Below are 18171 nucleotides of genomic sequence, written 5' to 3'. Positions count from 1 at the left end.
CTCTAAGCTCTTTGCCCCTATGGCCTAGTGGTATGGCATCGTTCTTATGTTGTTTATCCTTTCTTTGAGAGGAAGCAATATGAACTTGGCTAGCGAAGTGCCCCGGTTCGATCCCGGGTGGGGGCATTCTTTTTGCTCATATATATTACACTGTGTAGTGTAGTAATTATATTTGGATGCCAGTTTAATTTACCCACGCTATTTAATCTTTTTCTATAATTTGTCTGCTCATTAGTATATATCGAGCACTATTCCCATGCCGTACCATTTCTAGTACTTTGATGGCGGCCGCCTGGCAGGACCACCATAGCTCCACCTCGCCAGCTCCGCCAGCTTAACCTTCCGACTTCACCTTCACCTCCCCGCATTCCTCTCCCCTCCTCACAGCTCGCCATGGCCTCACAAAAAGTCACATCCGCCCTTTCGGCCATCGAACAAAATCCCCACCAGCCCACAAAGCTCCAGCAATACAATGACCTCCTCAATGATATCGTGGCCAGCTCCTCCGGCGACGAGCTCGCGCAAGATATAGTCTACTACCTAGACTCCATCCTGAACGAAGACGTCAGTATTGTCGCCGCTCGACCCCTCCTCGACTCCTTCGTCGCCGTCCTACGAAAGTTCGACTCCGAAGTCACAATCAAAGTCGGTCAACACGCCGTCACCCTCCTCCAGTCGCGAGCCACATCCGTCGAAGAACAAGACTCCCAGATCCGCGAGATCCTCGCCGAAGCATACGAGGCCGAGGAGGAATACACAGCCGCCGCGCGCGCATTGCAGGGAATAAACATCGACAGCTCCCAGCGACTCGTCTCCGACGCAGCCAAGGCCCGCCTTTGGATCCGCATCGTACGATATTACCTAGAAGATGACGATACCACCAATGCCGAGGCCGTCTTGAACCGCATCAAGAACCTACCCAGCAAGATCGAAGACCACGACGCCAAACTCTACTTCCAGCTCTCGCAGGCTCGCATTCTCGACGCCCGTCGGCGTTTCCTGGACGCTGCGCAGGAATACTTTAACGTGAGCTTGGCTTCTGGCGTGGATGAGGGTGATCGATTGACGGCGCTGTCAGCTGCTATCCGCTGCGCAGTCCTGGCTCCGGCCGGGCCTCAACGGTCGCGATCACTTTCCCGTCTTTACAAGGATGACCGGACGCCTTCGGTTGACGAGTTTTCGATTCTGGAGAAGATGTTCCTTGATCGATTGCTTAATGCGGACGAAGTTGCTGCTTTTGCGAAGAAGCTTGCTCCCCACCAGCTCGCTGTCACCGCGGATGGCACAACCGTCCTCGATAAGGCGGTTATTGAACACAATCTCGTCGCTGCCAGCAAGCTCTATGAGAATATCAAGATTGATGCCCTTGGAGCGATCCTTGGCCTGCAAGATTCTACCGACTTTTCCGCCGGCGAGAAGGCGGAGGCTTATGCTGCTCGTATGGTGGAGCAGGGTCGACTACGTGGTCAGATTGACCAGATTGAGGGTGTTATCTCCTTCGAGACTGAAATTGGTGGTGGCTCAAAGACCTCGACAAGCTCTTGTCTTCGCCAGTGGGATCTTGGTGTGCAAGAGCTCGCTGAAGATGTAGAACGTGTGGCTACTAGTATATCTGACCAATTTCCGGTACGCATACCCCTCCCAGTAAACCTTTCCCCGAGTCTGTGCTAACATTCTGTTAAGGATTTCTCTACAAGTCAGATGGTGCATTGAGAAGGCGAAAACTTAATGAATATCTACGAATTGATGCCCACCATACATCCATATTATTTACTCGTATTCGTCAATTGTAGACTTGAATGGGAATCAACTCATTTGTTTTCTATATTCAACTTCAAAATAGTCCGTATTAAACACTGTGAATATCACCCCCCTCCTTCGCAGCAACACCCATGGCCTCCGCATCCGTCCGATAAGCCTTGAATTTCCTCGCAGGAACCTTCTTCATAAACATCTCATCCAACTCGCCATACGTCCTCCCCGCAGTCTCTGGCTGCCAGAACCAAAGATAAACCAAAGAAATGACACAAAGACCGCCAAAAATGAACGACACCTTCGCACCCAGATTCGCTTCATCGGGATTAAACAGATAAGGCAGAACAAACGACCACATCGTATACAGCGCATTCTGCAGCGCCAACCCGATCGCAATCGTCTTGATACGCAGTCTGGACGTAGAAACCTCGGCTAGAATCGTATATCCCGCCGCACCGATGGTCAGGTTATACCACCAGCAGTAAACCAAGATAAGCGCGACAGTTCCTTTGATAGCGCCGGCTGAATTCGAGCTCGAAGTATCAGAACCAACGACTGCAAGACCACCAGTGACCATCAAAATGGCCGTGAGAATGCCCAATCCGTAGACCATAACATTCCTCCGTCCAACGCGATCAATCACAAAATAAGACATAATATTACCAATCAGCGAAAGAATCTGCTGAACAATCTGCAACTGAAAGCTCATTTCCGTACTATACCCAGCCAACTGCATATAATACGTCGAATAACCAGCAGTGAAAACCACACCCGACAACGCCTGGATGGTGATAGGCATAATCGAAACGATCGTACGTCGTAAATTCGACCGCCGGAAACATTCGAGATATGTGACTCCTTCTGTTTCGTGTCGGATCTCGTCTAAAGTATTCTTTATCAGGGCGATTTTCTTCTGCGTTTCTTCGGCTGTGTAGCCTAGTCTTTGGAGTGACTTTTGCGCTTTTTCGTCGCGGCCTTTGGAGATCAACCACCATGGTGACTCGGGCATGAAGGGGATGAAGGCGAGTGCGATGGCTGCGTAGCCGTATTGTGCTACGAAGACGGCGCGATAGGCCCACCGGTTCGTGTAGACTCCGGTCCAGTTGGTTATTAGGGCTACTACCAGTGGACCTATAACGTAGGCCAGAGCAGTGAGGCAGGTGAGGACACCGCGGAGGGCGAGAGGAGAGATCTGTGGGAGGAAGTATAAGCATAAGCACGGTGAGAATTTGAAAGAATATCCCTTTCCCCCGCGCCACCTCAGGCTTGGAATTGAATTCAATTCCTCCAAAGAAACTGTAATGAAACTCACCTCGCCAATATAAGTAATAGGCACCGAAGCAAGCGCACCAACAGCAAACCCATTCAAAAACTTCCCCCCAAAAAACATTTCATTCGTCGTAGCCCGAAACTCCAACGTAACAGCCGCAACACTAATCAACAACGAAACAAAGATCGTAATCTTCCGCCCAATAGTATCAGCAACCTGACCCGAGCACAAAGCGCCCACAACAGCAGAAGCCACAGGAGCCCCCGCAAACGCGGATTGCCATTTAGCCTCCAGTACCCAGCTGCCTTCATAATAGTGGCCGAAGTCCTTGCGGAATTCGGGGATTCCGGTCACGTTTCCTGAGGCTTGGTTTTCGAAACTGACGAGGAGGATGCACCATACGGCGTACACGCACCAGGTGAATGTCCATGGGTATTTCTTGAGGGATTGCCATTTGGTTAGAGCGTGGTCTTCTTGGTTGGCTATGTGGCCTAGTTGGTGGGTTTCTGTGTCTTCGATGAAATCTGTGCTTGGTTTTTCTAGGATGTTGTCGTTCATTTTGGTTGCCATTGTATGTGTTGTGGGGGAGAGAATGATAGATGAAACAGGGTGAGAGGGTATCAATGATGATCAGCTGTCGCTAGCCCCCGTTGGTATGTGGAAATAAAACAGAAGAGGAAATTATGAACAGCAAGCAGTAATAAAGGGGCAGGCACTGCCACGAAAGTCGGCTCTGGTCAGGGCGATAGAAGTCTGTTTCAGCGAACGAGGGGGTTTTATGTAGTTTCGGCTCGGGTCGAACCATTAACAGTACGGTGATGCGATGCAATAGGATAAGATGGGACTAGCCAGACTCTGTGCCGCGTCGTGCAGCATTGTCCCGGTCTGCCGTTGCCACGAGGTGTGGTGTGGTGCGGTGCGGAGTGCAGTAGGGAAAGTCTAAAACCAAACGCCTAAAAATGCCGAATTTCGGCTTGAAAGGAATGACTCAAGCAAGCAAGCAATTAATCTAATCAAACCCCAAGATAAAGCTTAATCCCTACCGGCTACATTCAAGTATTCGATCATTTGTTCCAACAGAGTATATACTTACTGACTGCAAAGTTGACATTTGATTTAATTGATAGTTACTTGCATTCGCGTGTGGAAGTTCATATTTGGTCCCACATGCGCAATGTGGGAATCCGGGGTTGAGTCTGGGGTTGATCGGGGGGGATTTCCCGATCCTAGTCTGGCCCCGGCTGGAGCGGATGATCGTATGGACAATCCCCCGAGGTTCTACCGCGAGAAAGGCAATCTTTCCCACAAAGAGGCGGGCCCCGGGTTTAGGCGGTTATGCTCCTAGTTTCGGTCTTGTTGGCCAGGAGCCACCAGTTGTGGCTCTATATGGATCTTGTGGAGATGCGCGAGTGATCCGGGATGGCAACAATAACCACCATATTCTGGTAGTGAAGTGTGTAGCTACCTCCCAGGTGTAAAAATAAGGCTAAAGGGTAGATTTGCTGTAAGGTCATCTCAGTCCTTGAATCCAACAATTATTGTTATCAACGAGGTAAACCAGTGTATCTCTTTGTCAATACTTAGTCTCGTCTAAGATCTCCCTCCAGCCCCAAGCATCAGATCGAGGGTAGAGATTGCGCGTACGGTTCCCTCTTTTATCCTTCGACATAAAAATCACATCTTATCTGGGACATTTGAGCCGAATTTACCTCCTTTAGTCCCGATCATACATGAGTATTGTGGCTGTCGTGCCCAGGGCAAGGTGACTCTAACAGTGGCCATTCCAGAAAACCCACCTAGAATTATCTGATGATGATAAAAGAGAACGCCATCGAAGACAAATCATTAACGACAAATGAAACCCCCCCGAATCTTAATGCCCAAACCCGTTGCCGGCTAAACTTCGGCTGGGTCGTACCATGCGGGGCGAAAGGCATCGGTATGGAATATCCCGAGCATCCTGGACAAACTGCCTTTCGTCCCTCCACCCTCGCCCCAGCGTCAAGTTATGATGTTGGAAATCCTTCTTGCAAGTTCTTCTACCCACAGAGAGTAGGAATTCGAAGTCGTCACCATGTCAGCACAACCCACCATAACAGCCATCTCTTTCGAGCAACACGCCAGCGGACGCGGCATCGGGATCGCATCACCCCGCATCTCATGGAAATTCGCCGCTGACAACAACACAATCCAGAACTGGGAACAGAAAGCCTACGACTTAGAGATCCGTCATGGACCAATCACAGAAGACTATCACGTTGAATCCGACAACTCTCTACTCGTCCCCTGGCCCAGCCAGCCCCTCCAGTCTCGCGAGATAGTTCAAATTCGCATTCGCTCGTATGGTGGCTCCACCACCGAACCAACGGCATGGTCGAAATGGAAAACCCTTGAATGCGGTCTTCTGCATCGAGAAGACTGGAAAGCTCATGCCATCACCTCTCCCACCAAGCAAGTAGTAGATGGCCCGTTGCGGCCTCTGCGCTTTAGAAAGACATTCCACGTCCCTTCGACCGAATTGAAACGTGCCAGATTGTATATTACGAGTCTGGGCGTATTCCAGGCTTATATCAATGGCGCGCCTGTTGGTGATCATTTTCTCGCGCCTGGATGGACAAGTTATCACCACCGGCTGAACTATGAAGTTTTTGATATCGCGCCGCTACTCCGCGAGGGGAAGAATGTCATTTCAGTCGAGGTTGCGGAAGGGTGGTATGCTACTCGCCTTGGATTCCACGGTGGACGACGATTTATCTATGGCGATGAGATGGCTTTGATCGCGCAGGTGGAGATTGAATCTGACAGCAGCGAAGAAATCATTCTGTCAGATCTTTCGTGGAAAAGTCATACCTCGGCACTTATATCCAGCGAGATCTACGACGGCGAGGTATACGATACCCGTGAAGAAGAAGGAGATGACTGGGATTGGACAACCACATCCTTCAAAGACGAAACCTGGTCCAGCGTCCGCAAAACCGCATTCCCAAAGACAAACCTCGTAGCTCCAAATGCATCACCCGTCCGCGTAACCCAGACAATAAACCCAATCCAAATAATCACCACACCATCAGGAGCAACAATTGTCGACTTTGGCCAAAATCTCGTTGGCCGCATCCACATCCCCTCCCTCCTCACACCACCAGATACACGCATAACACTCACCCACGCAGAAGTCCTCGAAAACAACGAACTAGCAACTCGACCCCTCCGCGACGCAAAATGCACAGACACAATTATTTCCGCGGGCAAGGAACTCAAAAATTGGAAACCACGCTTCACATTCCACGGCTTCCGCTACGTGCAAATATCAAATTGGATTCCGACCTTATCCAATATTCACGCAGAGGTCCTACACACCGACCTCCCCGCAACGGGAACATTCAAAAGCTCGCACGAAATGATAAATAAACTCCACGAAAACGCTACGTGGAGTATGCGCGGTAATTTCCTCTCTATCCCGACGGATTGTCCCCAGCGTGACGAGCGTTTGGGTTGGACGGGCGATATTCAGATTTTCGCGCCTTCCGCTTCTTTCTTATATAACACTGCCGGAATGTTGGGGGATTGGTTGGAAGATCTCGCTGCTGAACAACTCTCCTCTGCTACCGGGATCCCGCCATTCGTGGTGCCAAATGTTATTCCGGAATCGCTTTGGCCGGTTTTTCCCCAGGCTGTTTGGGACGATGTTACAGTTCTTTTGCCTTGGACGTTATATCAGAGTTATGGGGATACGGAAATTCTTCGACGCCAGTATACGAGTATGGTTGCTTGGGTTGATCGGGGTGTTAGACGTGGACCGGATCGATTGTGGGATGATGAGCTCTTTCAACTTGGCGATTGGCTTGATCCTACGGCTCCGCCTGAGCAGCCGGGTAATTCGAGGACGGATGGGACGTTTGTTGCGGATGCTTATTTGGTGCATGTTACGAAGGTGTTGGGACTTATTAGCGGAGTCTTGGAGGAGAGTGATAATGCCTCGCGGTATGAAAGGGAGTATCGCAGTCTCAAAGCGCGATTTCAAGAAAAGTATGTCACGGCGGAGGGGTATTTGGTTGGTGATACGCAGACAGCGCTTGCACTGGTGATATTCTTCGATTTACTGGACTCGCCGACGCAAATTGCCCATGCGGGAGCGAGACTGGCGAGATTGGTTCGGAAGGCCAAGTTTCAGGTCTCGACGGGGTTTGCGGGGACGCCGATTATTACGCATGCGCTTTGTAAAGTTGGTTATGTGCAGTTGGCGTATCGGATGTTGTTGGAAAAAACTTGTCCTTCTTGGATGTTTCCTATTACGATGGGTGCCACGACTATTTGGGAGAGGTGGGATAGTATGCGGGCTGATGGGAGTGTTAATCCGGGTGAAATGACGAGCTTTAATCATTATGCGCTTGGGTCGATAGTTAATTGGTTGCATAAGGATGTTGCTGGTGTGAGCTTGCTCGAACCGGGTTGGAAGAGGGTTCTTGTTAAGCCTTTGCCTGGGGGGTACCGTTACCAGTGCCGAGGTGAGGTATGAGACTGCTTTTGGAGAATTGGAGTGTCGGTGGGCTCTTCATGGGGATTTGTTTCAGCTGAGTCTTTTTGTGCCGCCGAATTCCTCGGCCGATGTTGTTTTGCCTGGCAGTGATGCTGTGAAGAGGGTGGGGTCTGGGAGCTATGCATTTGGGACCAAGTTCAATAGTGGGGTTGGGTGGCCTCCTAAGTCTTTGGTGCCGCCTATGTTTGAGTCTGAGGATACTTTCGTCTGATCAGGCTTGACTGCTGGATATAGAAACGGGTACGGTGCTCAGAAATATTTGTCTATCGAATTTAATTGTTTGATTGGATAATAGAAATATTCGAGTCTTTGAAAATGAATGGAAGCATGATACGGTTGTAGTTTCAATGAATGAAAGATCATGGTAGTGTAGAATGGTTAACAAATGCATGGTAGCGCAATGGTTGGGTATGTTTCTCGTGGCTGGGGTATTCAGTAGCCCGTCAGCCATTGAGCGGCATAGTAAGATCGCCGGTGAAACCGAAGCTACCGGCAAGACGAGGCCGGGCTTGGGCAAAGCGTTCGGAATTTCCTATATCATAGGCTTCAAGCTGGGTTGGGCTTAAAGAATTGGAGTATCCGGGGTATCCAAGCCGAATTGTTGTATTCCGTAGAAGTACAGTGGTCATTCCAAAGAAGAATGAGGGTCATCACATCGTATCACATAGCATAAGCCGGCCTAGTAGACTTTGCAGACTCAGCAATCAGACCGTCCTCAACGGGTGAGCGTGGTTCTCGAGTTGTTATCAGGGGTAATGGAGATATCAGTCTGAACACTGATACCCAGAGGCTGCGTCTGGAGATTGTCGCCCAAGAACGTGCCCTTGGTGGCACTAGCACACCTCTCATATGGCGATTGTGAGCCATACATGGTCGCTTGCATTTTCATATACTCGAGGTCCGGCGAGCGGGGGCTCGACTTGGAGATCCAGTGCGCGTTGCTGCGGTCGGTGTTGATATAGTACGGCTGCTGGCTGTTCTTGGAGCGGTTCTTCAACTTGATGGCAGGGAATAGACCGCGGATGATGGGTAGACAGGAGCAGATCAGTCCAACCGATGGCTCGATGTGTGTCCACAGAGTGGCTTGGTAGACGGTGTAAGTAGGGTCGGTGGGGCTGATCCAGAACAGCACGACGATGCGGTAGATACTAGCGAAGCAGACGAAAGCACCGAGGGCGAAGACACCGTTCAGTGCGAGCTTGTCTTGCCAGCTACGGTGCAGACCCCAAATCATCGGGATTGGGAGGATGAGGATGACAAAGTCCATGACGATGTTGAAGGCTTGGTTGACAATGAAGAAGACGTTCGCATCGAAGCATTTTCCGGGCACACTATGGTCCCAGTAGGCGCGGAGAGGAATACATTGACCGGCGCAGGCGAGGAAGATGCCGAGGCCCCAGGCGCCAATGAGGCAGTTTAGACCGAAGGTAAATTGCTGGAACTTGGGGGTCGTGAAGACGCGGCGGTAGAAGCAGATCAGGGAAATCTTGATACACGGGCAGAGGATGAAGTATGTGAACTGGTTGGCCAGGAAGATCTAAGGTGTGTGAGTGACGGTGCGGCAAAATGGATTACAGTAGAAAAGATTAGTATCTTTGCATACCTTCCAATAGTTCATTAGGGTCTTGGTGTCCAACAAATTGACGTGGGTCCCATTGCCTCCGATCGAACACCCTGGGATTATCAGCCAAGAACGCAGGTACACACATGCACACAGCAAGTGGAACAACTTACACAAGATCAGCTCAATCAACATGGCTATCATCAACACCATAGATAGCAGGGAAAGGTAGTCATCAATGCCAAAGCCCACTCGACGACGGTAGCGAGCCACCATGCGTGCCACCACGGAAATCAGACACAGGGACACCAAGACCGAGACGATCTCAATCATCTGCCATCCTCGTACACTGGGAGCCATGGCTGTAGTAGTATAGTGATGAAAAGTAAAAACCAAACCCCAAGAAAGCGACACAGTCAAAAGTACAATCTAAAGCAAAAGCAAAAGCAGAAAGCACAAGCAAGGGGGAAGTCAGAAAGAGTGAATGACCTGGGGAAAGAAGATCAGCAGGGACAAGTGGACGACCTCCACAGATATACCAAAGCCACGCGAGAATTGATGCACGACAGAAAAGAGAGCCTGAGGAGAGAAGAGAGAGAAAGAGGGTCCGGAGCCAAGAAACCGGGTTTCTCAAGATGCCAGAAACCTTGGTTCGCGCAGACAATAATCGAACAGGTCTACTTTTCAGTTGATTGCGCAGTCCACCTGCACTATGGAGTATTCATCCATCCGGGTCGATCATTTGTCCATATTGAGTGACGGACGCGCATGCGCCCAATTGTTTGGCTCTCGGGATGTGCAATGTGTGTTGGGTCCATCTGGTCCCTCTGGCCACTCTTTTCTTTGGATCTGCCTTTTTCGATGGAGTATGGATAGGCTGATGGGGCCCAGCTCGCGTGCCAAAGCAAGAAAGTGGAGGCCACTATAGTCCCCATTTGCTGGGTGGCGCTGAATGGCGGGTAGCTTAATCGACGCCGACAGCGGCTTATTGGCCGGTTCGCCAGGTGCTAGCGTTGCCTATCAGTACTAGGAAAGGAAGCTGATTTGGAATGACACATGTTTTTGGTTTCCACCGCGGATCGATTTGCTAGAAGGTCCTTGTGAGCGGAAGTCATGGTGGGGGTGTGATTGACACATTGGGAAGGCCGAGCCTGGCGATCTCATCTGATATCTGGGATTGTGTGACTTGAGAGCAGCGGTCTATTGGCTTATTATTTGATGACCTCCGAGGTTTTTCTTTGCCTTAATAACCATAAACTATGGAAAACTATTTGCAAGGCTATTTTGGGTTTAAATTTGTGGCTCTAAATCAGTGCTAAACTCAATCCTTCAACTCGGTATCAATTTACCATGACCACACTCCCCGAGACAATGCTCTCGCAGATCATCAATAGTCCCTCCCAGCCCGTGTGAACGGCGACTATCGAATGCCAAGGGTGCGTCATTTCGGCATTGAAGCGATCGGGCCAGCCATGCATGGAATCTTCCGCAATATCAACTGCCGGGGCCTGAGCACATAATGGGTTGCATTTCATCTAAATTTGGATTTAATACCAGGTGCTACTCCCCAAGTAGAGTACTCCTATTTATGCTCTATGTTCGTCAGGGTCGCAGTGGACTGCCTCAGATAAATCAATTTGGCGTTGTGTCTCCATTGCAAATCTCTTCGGGGTGGGGCACACTATTGACATGCGAATTCTTCAGGGCTCCGCAAGCTCAGATCAACCACTGCTCCTTCAACAAACCCATTGCATCCGGTTGAGGGGGATTGTCCCTGGATTGTCCCTGAAATTGTACATCCTCCGAGGGAGTATTTGGTGGCGTGTTCGTCTTTCTTGAACCCCTTTCCCACAGATATGTACTCATATAAGTGTCAGTGCCTATATACTCCGTACTTCGTCCTCCGGAGAATATCCAGTGGATCGGCGGAGTGGCTTGGTGGCTTGGGTCTAACCGAGGTATTTTCCATGGTTGGCATTCCTGTAAGAGTAATTGCAGCCTACTATAAGCAGGCTCAGGTACTCAGTGATAGAGTATACCGTGACTCTTTGTAGCTCCCCGTATTCCATCTTCCGGAGAAGTATACATAGCAGCTACTTGAACTTATAGGGTATACTGTACTGGTACTATATACTCCCTCGATTAGGGCTGGAAAGATGCCAGTGGAAGCTGAGCAGTGGAGATCAAAAGATCAACCATTTCGAGTTCCCCTCCATGCGGATACATGCTCCGAGCCCTCCATCCTATTCTAGTACTAGTACACTACTACTAGTAACGGAGGGAGAAATTGGAGCCAGTGGGGCAATCATCCAGATCTCCAACTTGAAGCTCCAGCTCGCTGCATCTACTCGGAGTATCTCTTCAAGTTCCCCTCTCCCCTCTCCCCCTATCACCATCAAATAGATACCTCCTAGGTATACCCATAACCATCCACCATGACCACCACCACCACCACCACCAACATCCCCCTCCTTATCAACGGCCAAGAAGAACACACCCCAACCACCTTCCCCGTAATCAGCCCCTACACCAACAAACAATGCTGGACCTCCTCCTCCGCCACCCCACAAGACGCCATCCGCGCCGTCGAAGCAGCCGACGCAGCCTTCCCCTCCTGGTCCCAAACCAAACCCACCGCCAGACGTGATCTCCTCCTCAAAGCGGCCGATCTCCTGGAGCAGCGCCTGGAGGAGAATGCCGAGTACATGCGCACCGAGATGGGCGCTGACGTCGGTGCTTCGCAGGGTTTCGTCGTCCCGCTGGCTATTCGCATGTTGCGCGATGTTGCGGGACGTATTACCTCTATCTGTGGGAGTGTTCCTGTTGTTGAGGCGGAGGGGCAGAGGGCGATGGTTTTTAAGGAGGCTATGGGCGTGATTTTGGGGATTGTTCCTTGGTGAGTTTAATTGCACGGCAGCTATCTATACATCTTACCTCACCTCAACCCACACCACACCACACCGCGCCGCATCACATCAAATCCTCCTACTTCAACTTCAACTAACAAACTTGGAACCCAAAGGAACGCCCCCTACGTCTTCGGCATCCGCAGCGCCGCCTGCGCCCTCGCAGCAGGAAACACCACAATCCTCAAATCCTCCGAACTAACCCCACGCTGCTACTGGGCCATTGGCCGCGCCTTCGAAGACGCCGGTCTCCCAGCCGGATGTCTAAATATTCTACCCTGCCAACCAACCGATGCCGCCGACGTCGTCAACGCCATGATCGAGCACCCGGCGGTCCGCAAGATTAACTTCACCGGCAGCACGGCCGTCGGTCGCAAGATCGCTAGATCCTGCGGACAGAATCTTAAGCCTTGTCTTATGGAGTTGGGTGGAAAGAATAGTTCGATTGTGTGTCAGGATGCGGATTTGGAGACTGCTGTGAATGGTGTTTTGGCTGGTGCTTTTTTGAATGTTCGTCCCCGACCCTGACCTCGAAGAAGGCTCTCCCTCTCTCTATCTCCCTGCACCCAAAGGAAAGGGCCAAAGGGAAGAAGAGTTCTCAGATGATTATGAACATACCACTAACTACGTCCTCCTTTCTCCGTTTAGTCCGGCCAAATCTGCATGGCAACAGACAGAATCCTAGTCCACACCTCAATCGCCAACACCTTCATAACCGCCCTCCAAAAAGCCCTCACCACCACCGACTCACCAGACCCAACAACCCTCCCACCAACCCTGGTAAACACAGCCTCAAAAGCCCGCGTACAAACCCTCGTCTCCAACGCAATCGCATCAGGCGCACACTTCATCTCAGGATCCAGTCCCGCAGACGTAGACGCGAGCTTACCCGCCGGGTGCGGTGTGCGCATGGCGCCAGCCATTCTGGGCGGAGTGAGGGAGGAAATGCCCGTGTGGCAGGAAGAGGCATTTGCGTCTGTTGCGGCTTGTATGACATTCGATAGTGAGGAGGAGGCGGTTCGATTGGCGAATGGGAGTGGGTATGGGCTTTCGGCTTCGGTTTTTACAGAGGATCTTAGAGGGGGGGTTTTCTTTGGCGAGGAGGATTCAATCTGGGTGAGTGAGAGTTTTGGTTTTATTTCCTTTTTTCACTCTTGAGAGGAGAAGGCAGGCTGGGCTGGGCTGGGCTGAGCCCATTACCTACCTGCCTTTTCTCGTGTTACTTGCCCCTTTGAGGAATTTTGGCAGTGCTGTGCTTTTGCTGACGAGTTCCCCTCTTTTCTTTGTGCAGGGCGGTCCACATTAATAGTATGAGTATTCATGATGAGCCGGTGTTGCCGCATGGTGGAGTGAAGAATAGTGGTTGGGGACGGTTTAATGCGGAGGAGGGATTGAATGAGTTTTTGTCGACGAAGAGTGTGACTTGGATGGATTAGTGGTGGTAGTTAGTATAGTATAGTATAGTATAGCAGAGTGTGTTCTGTAATTCCAACTAGCACGATACGCATTTCACCGTGAGCATGTTATTAGCAGGCCACTTGAATATAATGTATTCCGTCCTCTACTCCGTCCTCGGTGATATACTCTGCGCTCCAGGGCTGCACATCGGCTCTCGGGCGAGATGACCTAGCTCCTTCGGAATGCATTACCCCGAGATTTCAGCGTGCGGGCCGACCGCAACAATTGAGACCGAGATGCAGCTGTTCAGGCCAGTGAAACTGGGGCGAGATGGGCCTTTTAGTATTTCTCGCCAGAAGGAGGCCCGATTGATCGGGAAATGATGAGAACGATGGGGATGGAAGAGAGAATTCCGTCGGCAATTGACTTGTCCCAAAGGGGATGCGTGGTGGATGACATCATCAGCCGACCCCGGATTACCTCAGCAACTTCCACCAATCACAGCAGACCCAAAGTTCAGCGGTGGTGGCAACGAGATGTGATCATGGAGGATAGTACAGAGTATGCAGAGCAGAATATAGAGGATAGAATAGAGGATAAAGTAGTATATAAGATAATATATAAGAGTGTATATTGTGTAAATAGTTGACTATATCCCCCAGTATAGTATAGTAGTACACTAATGCACAGCACCTTGTACTCCCACTAGTACACCGAATGCAGCTCGGCCTCCACTGACTTCCGAGGTTCACGGAATTCACCCCAACCGAGTTACCGGTTGCCTTTGCTCTGAAGATGTTGATTCCGAAATGCTTTGAATTTGGATTCTAGAGATGCATACGAGTGTCTGTATATCCACTATCTACTGCTATCCACTATGCCCAGGTATTATCCACTGTATCTATCCTATACCTATGCCTCCTCTCTACCTACTCGTATACCCATACCTATGCTCACATGTGCATGTGAATGTCTCTCCGTAGTCCTACACTATGCAACATTGCAACATCTGATCAAGAGTACCCCGTAATCATACTAGCTAACCCCCTAACTTCCCATGTGATAGTACTATCTTCCCCAGAATGGATCCCCCTTTCAAGCACAAACCAGCAGTCTCGCATTCCTCATTACTCACACTCCCCGGAAATATCCACAGTCGTTGATCCACAACTGGGCCCATCCCATCGACTCCCATCGTCCCCCACGTTTGTGCCTCGGCCGATAGCTCCTCTCTTCGTCGGCTTCTGAGTTGACTTTCCTCGTTCCCTTTAAGAGTTCCTCTTCCCTTTTCACTTCCTCCTCCTTTTTTCTCTCTCCCTCTTCTCCTCCATCTTCCCCCATATTCTCCCTTCACTTCACACATCATGGCAGCACCCCAAGTCGTTGTGGTCGGTGGTGGTCGTATGTTCTCCCTCCCTCTCCCTCTCTCTGCTTGCCCTTCCCTTCCATCCTCTCTAACACTTTCCAGTCTCCGGCCTCAGTGCCGCCCACACCGTCTACCTGAACGGTGGCAACGTCATCGTTCTGGACAAGCAGGCCTTCTTCGGTGGTAACTCTACCAAGGCCACCTCCGGCATCAACGGTGCCCTCACCCGCACCCAGACCGACCTCGGCATCCCCGACACCGTCAAGCAATTCTACGAGGACACTCTCAAGTCCGCCCGTGACAAGGCCCGCCCCGACCTCATCAAGGTCCTGACCTACAAGTCCGCCGCCGCCGTCGAGTGGTTGCAGGATGTCTTCAACCTCGATCTCACCCTCGTCTCCCGACTGGGCGGTCACACCCACCCCCGCACTCACCGTGGTCACGATGCCAAATTCCCCGGTATGGCCATCACCTACGCGCTGATGCAGCGCCTCGAAGAGCTCGCCGACTCCGAGCCCGGCCGCGTCCAAATCGTCAAGAAGGCCAACGTCACCAGCGTCAACAAGTCCGGCAACCACGTCACCGGCGTTACCTACACCATCAACGGCGAGACCAAGGTCGCCGAAGGTGTCGTCGTCCTCGCCACTGGCGGTTACGCCGCTGATTTCAGCGACACCTCCCTACTGAAGAAGCACCGCCCCGATACTTTCGGTCTCTCCTCCACCAACGGCACCCACGCCACCGGTGACGGACAGAAGATGCTCATGGAGATCGGTGCCAACGGCATCGACATGGACAAGGTCCAGGTCCACCCGACCGGTCTCGTCGACCCCAAGGACCCAGGTGCCAAGTTCAAGTTCCTGGCCGCCGAGGCCCTCCGTGGTGAGGGTGGTCTCCTGCTGAACAAGGACGGAGAGCGATTCTCCGACGAACTGGGTCACCGTGACTACGTCTCGAACCAAATGTGGATCGAGAAGGAGAAGGGCAAGTGGCCCATCCGCCTCGTGCTTAACAGCAAGGCCTCCAATGTGCTGGACTTCCACACCCGCCACTACTCCGGCCGTGGTCTGATGCGCAAGCTGACCGGCAAGCAACTGGTCGAGGAAATCGGCTGCGGCGAAGCCGCTCTCAAGAAGACCTTCGACGAGTACAACCTCATCGCCGATGGCAAGAAGAAGGACCCCTGGAACAAGAAGTTCTTCCACAACATGCCCTTCAAGCTGGACGATGAGTTCCACGTCGCGACCATGGAGCCCGTTCTGCACTTCACTATGGGCGGTATCGAGATCAACGAGCACGCCGAGGTTCTGAACTCGGAGAAGGAGCCCTTCACCGGCCTGTATGCCTGTGGTGAATTGGCTGGCGGTGTTCACGGCGCTAACCGTCTCGGCGGTTCTTCGCTGCTCGGCTGTGTTGTCTACGGTCGTGTCGCTGGTGACTCTGCTTCCCAGCACCTCTTCCAGAAGGTCATAAACTCTGGCTCCTCTGCTGCCCAGCAACGTCTTGGCCAGATCTCTCTGCACATTGACCCCAATACCCCCGGCAAGATCTCTGTTGAGTGGGCTGGTGCCGCTTCCGGTGGTAGCTTGCCTACTGTGGCTGCTACCCCTGCTGCTGCTGCCGCTGGCCCCGCCGCCGCCGCTGCCCCGGCTGAGCAGGCTAAGTCTGACCCGGCTAACTTCCAGATCCCTGAGAAGGAGTATACTATGGAGGAGATTGCGAAGCACAACAAGAAGGACGACCTGTGGATTGCCGTTAAGGGTATCGTTCTAGATGTGACTAACTGGTTGGACGAGCACCCCGGCGGTGCGAACGCTCTGTTCAACTTTATGGGCCGTGATGCTACTGAGGGTGAGTCCAGCACCTACCTAGGCCCCTGGCTTCTTTTATGAACATACACTAACTGATATTTACGCAGAATTCGCCATGCTCCACGACGACGAGGTTATCCCCAAGTACGCTGCCCAGACCGTCATCGGCCGCGTCAAGGGTCAAACTCCCAGCCTGGAGCTGTAGATGGAGTACCCCTCTGTGCCTCCTTGACAAAACCTGATCTTTTGCTCTCATACCCCGTTCTTCTCTGCGATGCGATGTTCTGCCATGTTCTTACGATATACGATGGCGTGCTTGGACTTACTGACTGACTATGACTGACTGAATTGGTATTGGCTGGTCTGGTCTTGTCTTGTCTAGTTAGTCTGGCCCGTTTGATCGAGGGTTCTCTCTTCGTGTAACATATTTTAAATGCATTATCTAGAGATGTTTTGCCTCCGCTCTTTTCCTCTCTTTTGTTCTCGTTGTCTTGTCGTTATCGTAATGTATGTTCAGTAGTCCTTGATGCTTACGAGGAACTCAGCAACAGCGTAGTACTAGTAATAAAGGGTGACGGTAAGACAGCCGCCTCGGGAAGCGATCAGCCTCGGCAGTCCAGCCTGAGTTCCAGGTTACTAGTAGTATTCGTACCCCCGCCGTCCTAAGCTGCAAATAATCACAATGCACAGTACAACATTACCCTACGACTGCTGGAAAGCAATCGCAGATTATCTAACCAGTGACAATCACCTACGTCTCTCACTCATATCGAGAGAAATCCACTCCATCCCATAGTCAAACCACTCCACTCCTCTACCACACAATCTCATTCATGGGACGAACCAGTTCCCGCACGACGTGTTTGTTCTCAATTTATCACGAACAGTCCTGAACAGAGCCCGATCAATTCACAGCGTTGTTTATCTCCCCTCACTGAAATCTCTAGTTATCTGGTTAGGAGACGCAATGCAAGATCGGGATATAGGCGCGACGAAAGCGATCAGTGACCGAAAGATGGAATCTAGACCAATTATATACCCTCATCTTGACAAGGTCGACCATTAGCTAGGCCTCACTTGCCGATGGGGATGGGGCCGAGAGACTGCCTTGGAACTTGAAGATGGACAAGATATAATTCGGGGATTGGGATTGGACTATGTGGCAGACTCAGTCACGAATCTCTCTAAGGCTTGAGTACTTGACTAGATACCCGCCCACGCTTGGGTGTTATATTATAGAAGCGAGTGAGCAGTCGTTAAGCGAGAAACTGCGAGGTTTTCTGCTGCGATTCCGCAACCTTTGCAAGTTTGAAGTACCGGTGACGTTACTTGTGGGATGAGATGAGACTGTCGAACTTGATTAGATATTGGGAGTGTATTGCCCGAGACTGTGGAGGTTTGCATTCGTGTTGACTTCTAGGGCATTGGTAATATTGGCTGGACGGAGCAGTCAAACGATTCCTCATTGGATTCACTGTCATTTGTCCAGTCTTCGTCTTGTCGTAACATCAAACGGATCGTCTCGCGGACTTGGGCTCTATTGAAGCCTAATTGGAGCGATGATAGT

General features: G+C 51.2%; 6 protein-coding genes across 6 annotated transcripts; 4 read left to right on the top strand and 2 right to left on the bottom strand.

Annotated features, from left to right (window-relative positions):
* Nucleotides 1–393: 393 nt before the first annotated feature.
* On the top strand, nucleotides 394–1713 carry N7509_004076 (PCI domain-containing protein; the record flags this gene model as incomplete). Its single annotated transcript, XM_056628713.1, has 2 exons — nucleotides 394–1626; nucleotides 1684–1713. The coding sequence occupies 2 exons, from the start codon at nucleotides 394–396 to the stop codon at nucleotides 1711–1713; spliced, it is 1263 nt and encodes a 420-aa protein (XP_056491447.1).
* A 136-nt stretch (nucleotides 1714–1849) lies between these two features.
* N7509_004075 (uncharacterized protein) lies at nucleotides 1850–3583 on the bottom strand (the record flags this gene model as incomplete). The annotated part of the gene is made up of 2 exons (XM_056628712.1): nucleotides 1850–2947; nucleotides 3068–3583. The coding sequence occupies 2 exons, from the start codon at nucleotides 3581–3583 to the stop codon at nucleotides 1850–1852; spliced, it is 1614 nt and encodes a 537-aa protein (XP_056491446.1).
* Nucleotides 3584–5099: 1516 nt separating this feature from the next.
* On the top strand, nucleotides 5100–7541 carry N7509_004074 (uncharacterized protein; the record flags this gene model as incomplete). The annotated part of the gene is made up of 1 exon (XM_056628711.1): nucleotides 5100–7541. One exon carries the CDS (start codon nucleotides 5100–5102, stop codon nucleotides 7539–7541), a length of 2442 nt encoding a protein of 813 aa, XP_056491445.1.
* Nucleotides 7542–8277: 736 nt separating this feature from the next.
* On the bottom strand, nucleotides 8278–9483 carry N7509_004073 (uncharacterized protein; the record flags this gene model as incomplete). The annotated part of the gene is made up of 3 exons (XM_056628710.1): nucleotides 8278–9099; nucleotides 9166–9236; nucleotides 9297–9483. 3 exons carry the CDS (start codon nucleotides 9481–9483, stop codon nucleotides 8278–8280), a joined length of 1080 nt encoding a protein of 359 aa, XP_056491444.1.
* Nucleotides 9484–11558: 2075 nt separating this feature from the next.
* On the top strand, nucleotides 11559–13465 carry N7509_004072 (aldehyde dehydrogenase; the record flags this gene model as incomplete). Its single annotated transcript, XM_056628709.1, has 4 exons — nucleotides 11559–12019; nucleotides 12146–12539; nucleotides 12678–13149; nucleotides 13299–13465. 4 exons carry the CDS (start codon nucleotides 11559–11561, stop codon nucleotides 13463–13465), a joined length of 1494 nt encoding a protein of 497 aa, XP_056491443.1.
* Nucleotides 13466–14791: 1326 nt separating this feature from the next.
* Nucleotides 14792–16809, top strand: osm1 (putative fumarate reductase Osm1; the record flags this gene model as incomplete). Its single annotated transcript, XM_056628708.1, has 3 exons — nucleotides 14792–14828; nucleotides 14896–16644; nucleotides 16712–16809. 3 exons carry the CDS (start codon nucleotides 14792–14794, stop codon nucleotides 16807–16809), a joined length of 1884 nt encoding a protein of 627 aa, XP_056491442.1.
* Between the last annotated feature and the right edge of the window lie 1362 nt (nucleotides 16810–18171).

The sequence above is a fragment of the Penicillium cosmopolitanum genome (genome assembly GCF_028827165.1).
Source record: "Penicillium cosmopolitanum strain IBT 29677 chromosome Unknown utg000005l:1.0-4006212.0:1.0-4009387.0, whole genome shotgun sequence".
NCBI classification, from domain to species: domain Eukaryota; kingdom Fungi; phylum Ascomycota; class Eurotiomycetes; order Eurotiales; family Aspergillaceae; genus Penicillium; species Penicillium cosmopolitanum.
The sequence above is the reverse complement of the archived record's forward strand: the minus strand, read 5'-3'. Positions and strand labels throughout refer to the sequence as shown.